Source organism: Simochromis diagramma, unplaced genomic scaffold (genome assembly GCF_900408965.1).
Source record: "Simochromis diagramma unplaced genomic scaffold, fSimDia1.1 OVJJ01000402.1, whole genome shotgun sequence".
In the NCBI taxonomy this organism is placed as follows: Eukaryota; Metazoa; Chordata; class Actinopteri; order Cichliformes; family Cichlidae; genus Simochromis; species Simochromis diagramma.
The window spans coordinates 5,539,178-5,551,804 of NW_024386972.1; the positions used below are offsets into that span (position 1 = coordinate 5,539,178).

General features: G+C 39.2%; 1 protein-coding gene across 1 annotated transcript; it reads right to left on the minus strand.

The window, feature by feature from the left end:
• Nucleotides 1-1,147: 1,147 nt before the first annotated feature.
• Nucleotides 1,148-9,465, minus strand: LOC120737912 (cytochrome c oxidase subunit 7A-related protein, mitochondrial). Its single transcript, XM_040038826.1, has 3 exons — nucleotides 9,301-9,465; nucleotides 3,212-3,346; nucleotides 1,148-1,502 (listed from the first exon to the last, which is right to left on the minus strand). The coding sequence occupies exons 1-3, from the start codon at nucleotides 9,370-9,372 to the stop codon at nucleotides 1,362-1,364; spliced, it is 348 nt and encodes a 115-aa protein (XP_039894760.1). The 5' UTR covers nucleotides 9,373-9,465; the 3' UTR covers nucleotides 1,148-1,361.
• Between the last annotated feature and the right edge of the window lie 3,162 nt (nucleotides 9,466-12,627).

Consider the following 12,627-nt stretch of genomic DNA (forward strand, 5'->3'; position numbering starts at 1 on the left):
GGAAATAGTTGCCGTTTTAACCCTTTCCTGGCCTCCTCTATTCATACTGATAATTTGAACCAAAAATGTCAAATGGATTTATCACTCCATCAGAGCTGCTACCACTGAGTTTCAGTTCAGTTCTTGTGTAATTTGGCACGTCTCAGCCTTTTCTCCCCATTTCTCATCCTTAACACCATTTCAGACAAGGATTCAGTGAACAGTAGATGGATCAGGTACATTTCTCAGGTCCTGTGTCACATCTTTGCAGGATTTTTTTTCTCTTCTATTTTTAAGGGTCTTGACCTCTACTTGTTCAGCTTCTTCTGTTTTTTTTAAATGACACATTGCACACGAGGCTGAGATATAATCGGATATTTCTTTTCAGCTCACAGCCCTTTTAACTCATCGATGCAAGCACACCATTTTATGCTGGATTCAACTAAAGACATGGGAATAAATGTGTTTTTGCAACAGGCTGCTAATAAAGTATCTAAGGACAATTTAAAATTGGGTATTTGCCAAGTTATAACAAAACAATGTTTCATTCCTTGAGTTAGGGGGCCTTTCTTTTTAAGATTCTTAGGTCATTGTTTAGGCTGATAATGTGAGATATACTAAGGAAATAACTTCAGTACCCAAGCAGCAAATAGTTTTTTTTTTTTGTCAGATCAACATATGATAACCAGAGTAAAGAAAGAAACTGCGATAAAACAGAGGTGGGGCATAAGATGGCATGTCACATTACTGTCAAAAATCAGACCTTTTCCTCTCTTTGATTCTGAAAACTTGAATAAAAGTATCTGTAAAAGAAAACCAGACATACGCTACACATCAAGACAAGAGAGAAAAGGCAGACACTGAGATGATTGTCAGATGAGCTGGCGAGGAGCATCTGACATCACACCAGGGCCCACACATACAAATTCTGTATGAGACAGAACTTAATCCAAGTGAGCAGCAGCTATGCTCCACACAGGGTGTCTCCATCGTGCTCACTCTCTCTCGCACATACATCGCCGCACTACGGCAAGCCATTTGAAAGCTGTGAGAAAGAGCTTTGCTTTTTCTCTGAAAGAGAAGACGGACCTGTTAGCCTATAGATGGCTTTACGTTCCAGTGAGACACCAGCTGATACAGGATTAATGGAAAAAAAAAAGACTTCAAGTATGGCATCTTTTAACTTCTTTCTTCCTGAAATTTTATTAAATCAGACATCTTTTTTTTTTCTTTCAAAGAAGAAAGACATTAAAATAGTTTTCAGTGGCTTGATGAAGATCATCTAAGAAGAGTCCCAAGAGTTGGTATAGCGAGGGCCGATAAATGAATGCTGTGAATGGTAGTTAACGGGAGCAGTGAAAGGAAGATGGCAGTTGTGTTGGTCACTTTCTGTTGGGCTGGGCTGCGATGTAGAGCGCCACCAGACAGTAGGCAACACCTCCTATAGTGAGAGCCATAGTGGTGCGGTACAGTAGCCTGTCGGGATAACCGCGCTTCAAATGAACGGGGATACCGTCTGACGTCTGAAATAAGAGGAAACAGGGAGGGGCAAGAAAAAAAGAAAATCAAAATTAATTTATGATGTTAATCGCAGCAAATACAGAGCGTCGTCATCATCTTTACAGTCACATGACTCAATTACATCAGAGTAAAAGTAGTACATAACCTCCCTATGACTCAGGTAGTTCAGAGAAACTCTCCACTGCAAGGTACAGGTCACCTGGTTACAGGCAGCCTGTCTCCAAATAGTTGCAGTCTGACTGCAATTACTCACAGACAGATTGGCAAAGGTTTGCAAAAAACACTGCTAATTTATAAAGACTGCCAACGAGTCAGAATCAGCCTGCTCTGATGAACGCAGCTTGTCTAATGCATCTATTAGCGATAGAGGACTTGACTCTTGACACCATTTGTGAAGGAATTTCTGTTTCAAGTCTATAAGATTCGGTCTGGACTCCGAATATAAATACTTAATGTGAATGTCTGTGCATGCAAACAGCAGAAGATTGGAAATTGATTGCAGTTCATCACTGCAGTATCGCAAACAGATTGCATGTAACTGCAAACACATGACCAGAATCACGGTTCAGCCCGGACAATGCAGTGCATCGGGTTTGGGTGATTTGGGTTGGGAACAGAAATGGATGGTGAACTGCAAATGGACTGGTATTTAAATAGCACTTTCTATGCTTGTTGAGCACTCAAAGTGCTTTACACTATAAGCCCCTTTAAACCAATCATCCATACAGCACTTTATTCTATGCATTACTGCAACACAGTTGCAATCTGGGATTTGAGGACACTTTGGACAGAGGAGATGTATATCAAATATCAATCGACCTGCTCTTCCTCCTGAGCTACAGCCACCATCGCAGCCTGACATTTGATTTTATCATGCGTGCCACTGATGAAAAATGGAGCTGCATCTGAAAGACAAGCCTGTTAGACTTGGATTTATTGCCTCTGAATTTGATCAAAATGAGCACAGCTATTTTAGCCATGTACAAATATAAAGAAGGTCTGATGCTGATGGTGTAGTTAGGTGGAGCTTATAAACTAAGTAACAAGGCCGCCACTGTGATCCGTTGCTTCCTTTGCCATTAGCCATTTACATCCTTTTCCTGAAGACAATGAGAGTTTACATCCCAATTACATTTTTCATGTTTGATTGTTGTGAAACGTGTTCTTTTGAGACTCTAATATGACATACAAACTAATATATATTATATATACACACTGTGTAGTCTGATACTAGCTTAAAATATCAAGTTAACTGAATGTATTTTTGTATAAACTTTAATTTAAAGTTTATACAAAAGCTGTAATTAAAATGGTTGTTTTAGTTCCAATCAATATTTAATCAGCTTCCTTTGAAAGGTGATTTATTTTTATATTCTTCTCTTTTGTACTAGTGTTGCTCTTAAACAATTTCGTTAATTAATCTAAAAGAGAAAACATGTTCAGCAGCCAATACTGTGATTTCCACTTATTTGACTTGATTGCTCTGTTCAGAGTTCGCCTCTCTTATTCCTATTAATGCAACTTGTGTGGTTGCTACTGATGGTGGTGGGGTTGGAAGTGGCAAAGGGCCATTAAGAACTGTGAAATAAATATCACTTATTAACTTCTACTAATCAGCCTTCACTGCTTCGACCGATGAAGCTAGCAGGTCGTGAACCCTCGCTGCTTCTTGGTCAAACTGGCGCCTTATTCAGTCTGAGCTCTGTGTTACCTGGAAAAATTTCTGGAGGTCGGGAACCTTGTTTGCTCCCATGTACTCCGCTGTGGCCCCTGCTTCTGACACCACCTTTGTGGGTGTAGCAAAGATCATGGTTGGAGACTCAGCTGGCAAACCGGATCTCAGTCCCTGAAAAGATAAAGAGAAACAACATGCTGGTCACAATAATGCACGAAATAAAAATCTAATGAAAGTGTCAGAGTGAATGTAACATCCTCTCTCCTGCCTATCTATCTATCAACTAAGATTTTAAACAGAAACCTCATTTTTAACATTTACCCCTTGCATAACCATCTCTACTTCCCCGCCACCCAATCCAATCCTGAGGGTACGAGACCTTGACAGACTTCAACAAAAAAACAAAAAACAAAACAAGAACAGAATGTAAAATAAAAATAAAAATAGACAAATAAATAAATTAAAAGGAAATCACCAGGGAGAGAAAGAGATGAGAGGCAATCAGCCAACCTCAGCATCATCAGGCACCAGAGGCAATTTTATTTTTTATGTGAGAGAACAATCTTGTTTCCTCCAGTTTGATGCAGTCCAGCACTCTTTGATCAAATCTCTGAACCTACAGTCTCAAGACATTAGCGTCTTTGCATCCTGCAAAAGCTTATTTATTGTGTTGTTTTTTTTTTTTACAGGTTTGGCCCAGCTAGCATGAATGTTAAATGGCATTTGAACACAGCTTAATGTAGAAGAAACTAACTTAGTATAAATCAGAAGGTTTTCTGAACTGTTCAAATATTAGGGGACTGGCTAGTTACAAGACTAATGACACACTGGGATGTCTTAATATTAACAACAATAAACCAGGACACCTCTTCATATCGATCTTCTGTATATTAAGTAAAAATAGTCCACAGTCTTTTGTAGACACTTGACTGAGCAGAGTGCTCCTACATAAATACAGCAGATTAAATGAGTGCATGATCGATTTCATTCTGCAAATTGTATCTCCTCATGTGAGACGCTTTAAGTGCCCCTTTAGATTAATACAGATCATTTCCAGCAGCAGTTCAGCTTTATAAACAAAAGGCATTTAAGCTTATTTCTGTATAAAACAGTTCATTGTTATATCTTCAAATAACAACAGCCTTATCATTTATGGATATTTTGAACCTAGAGATTATAAACTGTCTCATAAAAGAAAGTAGCTTCAAAACCATCCTCGATCTAAACCCCGAGATGCATAAAAACTTCTGATTAGCCAAGATTTTAAAAACGCTGAACCTGGAAGCTCAGATGAAACACACCTTTTACCTCATTTTTTATAAACAAAGTGTAATTATCTTTCTTATTTAAAGCGCAATCAATATGCAAAAAAGAATATGAATAACCTGAGATGTCACTCAATGATCCTTTCATGTTTGCTATAATTTACAGATCACAGTGGAAAGAAAACAAAACCTAGAAATACTGTGCATGTCATCAATTTCCAGCTATTCTGGGGGTCAAAGGGGACACTTTGGACTTTGGTGGTCCAGCTCTGACCCCCAGCCCACATGTTTATCTGCCCTGAACTAAAATAATCTGTTTGACTCTTTTCTCATTATCTTTAAATCAGCTGCCCTCTGAAAACAATCAGAGCCGTTTACCTCAGATGACCATATTATGTTATCAACTGTCAATGACATCGCATCGACCTAGAGCAGGAAAAAGAAGATACCCAGCTATAAACAGCGTGTTTAGACCAGTGTAAAGGTCGAGTGTTTCACGCACTCACATTTCAAAACTAATCTCAAAATTCTTAGACTCAAACCTCAAGCTGTCCTATTTTTCCCGACAGTACACACTGTAAATAAATAAACCACCGGAACATTGCTGTGCACATATACATTTTAAAAAATACACCTCAGTATCCTCTCATTTGGAAGAAGCTTCTCTTGGTTGTTCAAAGTTAGTGGGACACCCATTAGCTTGTTAAGAGTGTGTGGAGGCAGATGGTGTAGGAGTGGGTAAATTAAATCTGACATATAAAAATGCAGAGGCAGTGAAAGATGATTATTTTTACTTTAACTTTTAAACAGAGGTCATTACTAAATGTGTTCACAGCAGGAAGTCATGTTTATGGATTCTACCAGAAATACATATACTTCATATACCGGTTATATCACAATGCCTTAGTACAGCGGTCATCAGTTTTGTTTTAGTAATAGTACATATCACTAAGCATTTGTGCAAGCCACATGAATTTCAAATTTTAAATGTTAACATTTGCTAACCAACATAAGAGGCTGGGAAATTAAGACTCCGTAAACATAAAAAGCAGGGAAACGCAGTGGGGCCAAATGTTCTTGAACACTTGTTGCTGTGTTTAAACATGATTTAGTTTATTTATGATTCGTGTGAAGGGAAACTTTTATACTGCTGTCAACACATCTCTAACAGAGGGATCTGTACTCCACAATTCAGGTTTTTATGCTGTCGATCAATCTTTACACTGCTATGCTGAAAGACTTTAAATGTTATATGACATTTTCGGGCTTGTTTATTACAACATTAAGTAGTCTAAACCTTTTTCTGTTTGAATTGTTCTAGTTTAGAGTTTTCTCATTAGTAAAGGCTAAGATTTAACTAGAAAAAGGACATTTTTGGCATCTTTTTTTCCCCCTAATAGATCTCGAGTTCACTTTTGCTTCCTGTGTCTTGTGCTGCTGTAACAAGTGACTTCTCCAGTGTACAATTAAATAAAGTATATAAAATGCCTGGATTTAGTAAGAAACAACCAATAAGCTCCTTAGAAATCTTTAAGTAATCTCCAACTATTTTGTATTCACCAATCTTCTGACACTACAGGTATCTGGATAAAGAAGAAAAAAAAAAATGACGATGGTGCTAGAAACACCATTAATGAGCCAAACAGAATGAACACCTTCAATTAAATGTGTGGATTCGCTTCATCGGGTCGAACAACACACTGACAAAGGTTTGATAAGGGATTAGGAAGGCTTTCTATCTGATAAAACGATAATCTTACCCTATGCTCACTACGGTTTGCAGTCGTTTGAGAGAAACAAAATGGACGAGACTGAAAGCGGAACTGACTCGTCGCCTTTTAAAATTTTAATCATCACTGCTGAACTAATTCGAAGCACATCCCGGAGTTATTGAAGTGTTCCCAGGTTAGCCAAGACAAACAGATCTAGAGAATATGAGATGGATTTTTGTTTTTCTGCGAAGAACTGTTTGATCTTTAAGTGGATTGTTATTGTTTTAACCACCTCTTTCATTTCTAATTGAAAACATAAATCAATTTGGCTCAAATTAGCTAAATAAAAAACATTTTGATTTGATTTTAACAGTGGAAGAGGAAGTTAAGCTTTTGCTAGAAGTGAAGGCAATTTACTTTTGGTCCAGATTTGAAGAATAAGCCAGTGTATACTGCTGTATGTGGCTTTTGATTTGATTTGTATCAGTGTGTGTACACACAGGGGAGGGGCGTTTCAACGCACCACAGACCTGCTTATTTGCCACTAGGAGAACTACTAAAAAGAAAAGTTCTATGACTTAACTTATACATAATAAAGAGCAAAGACAGTGGCTGCTGTGGACACTTGATTGTTTTTAACAGCGTTTCACTTCAGCTCTTTTTTATGTTTTAACTTTGCTCCTCTCTGTGGCTGGTTGACTGATAACAACAGTGGCTCTCTCACACACACACACACACACACACACACACACACACACACACACACAAGTTGTGCCACACACTTTTTACATCGTCTCCATCTGACAACAGAATCTGCTGCAGGCAGACAGACTGCGAACGTGCCACCCACACTGAACCATAAATTGCGTTTCAGGTGCACCCCAGACACTCCTTCACTGTTAACTGCAAGTGTGCATTTGATCCATATGAACAAAGCAGAAGTAATTTATTACAGAAGTAATTTAAAGTAAACTCAAGAAGTGTACAGGCTTATTAATACTGATGCAATAAAAAGTGAAAGCACTTTTATGAGCACACTCCAGACTGAAGGCTGTAATACTCTGTGCTTGAAAGGTGTTGATTCAGCTGTAATGTCATTTTTGGACGTAGCATACGATGTGCATTATTTAACAGATGTGTTTTTATTATTTAGCCTCACAAATCGGTGGGACATAATAGAAACACCCATCACCAGCACAACTGTGCCTGCGTGTGAATACTGGGTGTAAAAACAACACTGGCAAACATATTTTTTTAATATCACATTTGGCTGTATGAAAATGGAAAACCCACTGTAATATTTGGTGTCTGCAAATACAATTAAGCTGTAAAAAGATGAAATTAAAGTTCATCAGAAAATCTCTACCACCTGCTGCTGTTGATTATCAGCTCATGGAAAGCGAGTGTTGTATCTGACGCCTCGTATGCTGCCTGCGCTCTGCAGGGTTCGGTGCCCTTGCTGGCACATAATAGGTGGCATGCTGGGATGGCCAAATGGAGCTTTGCGTGAATGTACTTTCTTGATGTAATTTAGCAAACTCTGTGTGGTATTTGTTTTGAAACTAACTATTTCCTATATTGCTGGGTTATTTTTAAGCATCATCTAAATTAAAATTCATTTGAATGGTCACTGGGATGCAAAAGCTGAATTTATAGGGAGGACGTGTGTGCGTGATAAGAGGGAGGTAAGTGTAACCCCAATTTAGACTTCTGCTTTGTAAAACATAGCCCACACGAGTGGTCAGTGTCACTGCCAGCCTTCAAGCTTGTGCCGGTTAATTATGTGTTAATTACCAAGTGATCCTGTACCAGTGTTTTATATCAGATCCCAGCCTCTTATAATTATTACTCCCTATAGTGAGATAATGATTGTTATTGTCTTGATAAATTAAAAACCCGAAGAGAAAAAAGTAGCAGACGTGCAGGTCGGGGTATGACGTAGGTTAGGGCGTAAACTTCCCACTAAAGCATAAATCCCCAGTAACAGTAAACATGTAAGCAGAGGAGGTGGTGGCAGATGAGTTTAAACACATGGGGTCAACCATTCAAAGAAACAGACAGTGCATAAGAGAGCTAAAGAAGAAGCTGCAGGCAGGGAAGTGTGGGTGGAGAGGAGTATCGGGACAGAAAGACAGGCAGCAAGAGTGAAAAGGGAAGGTCTACGAGATTGTAGTGAGACCTTCTGTGATGTAGGGGTTGGAGACTGTGGCACTGACAAAAAGACAGGGGGCAGTGCTGGAAATACTAAGATATTCACTGGTTGTGACCATCATAGACGGGATTAGAAATGCTCAGGTCTGAAGAAAGTTGGAGAGGCAAGGCTGAAGTGGTTTGGAGATGTGTAGAGACAATGTATTGGACCAAGGATGTTGAAGGTGGAGCTGTCAAGCTATCAGAGGGGAAGACCACAAAGGATTCATGGATATAGTGAAGGAGGTAAATTAAGATTTTAAGCTCCTTTCTGAACATGAAAAACTACACCAAGTTTTACAAGCACCTGTGACGGTGAGAGGAATAATAACACACCGGTGGACTGGAGGTAAACAAGCTTTTCAGTAAGTACATATTTAAATTAAAGCTCAATTTTCTCCTAGCAAACGAAGACATGACTTTTAAACAGAGACACAAAGGAGCTTCGAGGTAATTTAACCCCCTATCAGAGCACCACTCACGGACCCACGAGGGAGCCATAATAAAGGTCACATCAAGCACACCTGCCACCGAGGCCATTCAATTTCGAAATTGCCTGTAGAGTCACACCAAGGCCAGATCCACAGATTGGAATTGACCGTTCAGGCTAAAGGTTAAATAAAGGTTCCGTGATAAGGACGTGATGATGATGGGGGGGAAGCGAATTACATTGTGCAAAGAAATGGAAAAGAAAGGCCACAACCTTTTTGATATTTGTCTAAAGAGCTTCCAAGACCTTTAAAATGAAATCCAGATCAAGACTACGCGTCTAACTATCGTGTGATCAAACAGGAAACTGGTGTTTAGGCTTTAAAGCGGGCATATGTTTGGCTTCACCGACTCTAAAGCTCTCCAGCTGAGCTTTAAACCCTCGTTACTACAGTCGAGTGCTACATCAAGGTCAACCCCGGCGGTTATCCACACGCTCTCTTACAGCCATCCCGCTTCCGGCACTCACCTGAGGGTTGTAGGCGGTTGCAGGAGCAGAGCCCGTTAGTTTCTGGGTGAAACCACTGAACTTGTAGTACATTTTTCTTCTGAAGGAGGACCGGGACGAGGTGTTATGTACTAAAGAAATCCACCGGTAAGGACCTTCCTGTTGGGACCTTCGAGGGAAAGTGACGCAACAGTTAGCTGACCCAACACTGCCTGTTTAAAAGTCGAACCAAAACGGAGGGCGACCGGAAGCGTACGCGTACAGTTAAATGCAAAGTGTGGACAACAAAATGTCACCAGGAGTTCAAACAACGGGAAAAAAAGAAATGAAAATAGTACACGAAAGGGGGGTGGAAGCCAATCTCAATTTCTATTTCGACTTACTGATTCAAACTTCAGATAGAATAATAAAATTATTAAGTACCTTTTCTGATAATAAACTCTTTAAACTTCTGCCATGCTTTTCAAAATAAACTAAAATAATATGACAGAATAAAAATCAGCCGAAACAGCTTTACACAGACACATACATAAATAAACGTACATTTAAAGAGTTTGGTGAAAAGCTAAACTGAGTCAAGTATGAACTCAAACACTGAACTTTTTTGAAGTTCATTTGTTTTGTGGGAGATCTTATTTAATAGAGACAAATGTCACAATAATACAGTGAAAAGTGTTAAATGGGAATGGCAATACATAAACACTGCTAGCGTCACGGATTTGGTTATATATACCCACCAGCAGGTCAAATTTTTTGTGGTTTTGAGTGAAATAACTCAAAAATGATAATTTCAGATTTATTAAGCACTCACACTGCCATCATAATGAAGTTCAGTAACTTTGGCGATTTGAGAATCTTTCCTCTGGTGTCATCAAGGTCTAAAGGCATAAAGTGTTGTTGGAAATAACTCTAAAATAGAACATTTTCTGCGCACACATTATTCAAATGGACTGCTATAAAGAAGTACACCATAAGGATGCATTTATAACAAGCCTTCTTACGTAATTGTTAAAAAAATGTCTTGAATATTTTTTAATTGTTGATCATTCTTTTAAGAGAATTGCAGTTCTTATCAGTGGTTGTGCAATTGTTCAGGACAAAACTATTGTAGAAAAGTGGTACTAGTTGTAACATTAGCTTCATGTGTATGTAACTCCCTAAAAGCCTTGCAGTTACATAATATGTTCACCCCACCGGCTTCATATGTGTGTGCTTTGTCTTCTGTGTCATGTTTTTTAATTCGTTCTTCCAGGAGCTGTTTTTGTAGCTTAGAACACAGAAAGGCCCATTATAACAAAGTGGCCCATTATAACAAAGTGACACACGGGCCCTCTTTAATGGTTTCCAGAGGTGTATAGAGCACCTGCATGCATGAAGGTCACATAACATTATGGTTTTTGTTTGCAAGTCGACATTAGTAATAAAAGAAACACGAGCCTTTCATGATTTGTGCTAGTTTCTGCTGAGATTGCAATTAAAATCGTCCCTGAAGAAGATTCCTGAGTTTGCCGTCTTACTTTGGCTGAAAGCAGAATTTGTCTTTTTACACTTCAAAGTTTCTTTTTTTTCTCAGTGTCAGCAGCCAACCGCTGCCAAGTGCAGCTTGGTTCCCAGGTTCTGCCTGCTTGCATTTTGACCTTTTGTCTGTTTATTGGACATTGGATGCCTGCCTGTGAATTCCCATTTTAGTTTGTCTGGTTGGATTGCCCTTTCTGGTTTTGGACCCTAGCCTGCTTCAACCTTTACTTCTGCTATATTAGCTCTGCCTCAGGTGTCTGTATGTGGGTCTTATTCTCTGTTGACCTTTAACCCTGTTAGCACCAGTTGTGACTTATAATTGTAAGTCCACCTTTTGCCTTCACAACTATCTTAATTTTTTGTGGCATAGATTCAATACAGTGTTGGAAACATTCTTTAGACATTTTGGTCCGTATTGACATGATAGCATCGCACAGTTCCTACAGATTTATCAGGTAATAATAAGCAGTTATCTGAACTGCTGTTGCCTTCCAGTCAACTCAAAGAAGTCTAACCATTCTCTTCTGACCTCTGGCATCAACAAGAAATTTACACCCAGAGAACCACTGCTCACTGGATATTCCCCCCCCTTTTTGTTTTAGACAATTCTCTGTAAACCCTAGAGATGGCTGTAAATCCCAGTAGATCAACAGTCTTCTGCAACACTCAGACCAGCCTATCTGGCATCAACAACCGTGTCACATTCAAACTCTCTTAAAACACCTTTCCTCTAAATTCTGATGCTCGGTTTAAACCTCAGCAGGTCATCTTGACCATATCTGTAGTTTGCCTCCACCAGTGTGTGAATGTGAGAGTGAATGAATAGTGGTATTGTAAAGCGCTTTGGGTGCCTTGAAAAGCGCTATATAAATCCAATCCATTATTATTATTATTATTATTATATCTACATGCCTAAATGCACTGGGTTAGTGCCATGTGATTGGCTGATTAGATATTTGTGTTAACAAGCAGTTGAACAGGTGTGCCTACTAAACATCGGCAGCACTCCTGTGAGCTTCTCAGAGTGTGCCAATTAGAATTTAGCAAAATGAACAGCTGTGCTTTAATACAGCACCACAGAGCGGCTTGCTTCAGCGATCTCAGTAGTTAACGGCAAGAATAAGGGGTTATAAAAACAAAATGAGGAGAAACAAAATTTTGGCCACAATTCAATTAATAAACACCAGCTCTATCAGTAAAAACAGGCAGCGTGATGGTGCATTAGTTGGCACTTTCACCTCAGGGCAAGGAATTTCAGGGTTTCAAGATTCTCTGGTCTACTGGGGCATTGATTTTGAGTTTGCATGTTCTCCCTGTTCTTCCAAGTCCTCTGGCTTCCTCCCACATGCATGTTAGGTTAATTGTCGGTTCTAAATTGGCTGCAGGTGTGACATAAATAAAGTACTGTATGAACATGTGACTGCTGTTATAGCACCCTGAATTTTTAGAAAAAAAAACAACAGTTTGGTCAATTTATCGGAAGAACCACCAAAAAATGGATACTTGTTTTTTTGGTGTTTTTTTAAACCTCAGGTGCTTATGACACTAAAAGAGTTGAGTGAGTAAACACAGCTATCAGAGCTCATTGACAGATGTGCAACATGTTGAAAAGGTTTGAGAGCTGAGAACAGTGCGTCAGCATGGCTTTTTTTGGTTTAGTGCCAATTTACCCTCATGGCAGTACTTTGTGAACCAGACTGCAGTGCAATGATCGCTCCAGTGTGAATCCAATGAGTGCACTAAATGACCTTGCCAACAGGCTCAGATGTTCCTCGGGTTAAATGTTACATTCCCACTGCCTCCACAAAGTAATGGGAGAAGGGTTTAAAT

Coding starts and splice junctions, on each gene's coding strand:
- LOC120737912 (XM_040038826.1), bottom strand. CDS start 9,372: ATGTACTACAAGTTCAGTGGTTTCACCCAGAAACTAACGGGCTCTGCT. Junction 3,347..9,300: donor CAACCGCCTACAACCCTCAG/GTGAGTGCCGGA, acceptor TTATCTTTTCAG/GGACTGAGATCCGGTTTGCC. Junction 1,503..3,211: donor ACCTCCAGAAATTTTTCCAG/GTAACACAGAGC, acceptor CTCTTATTTCAG/ACGTCAGACGGTATCCCCGT.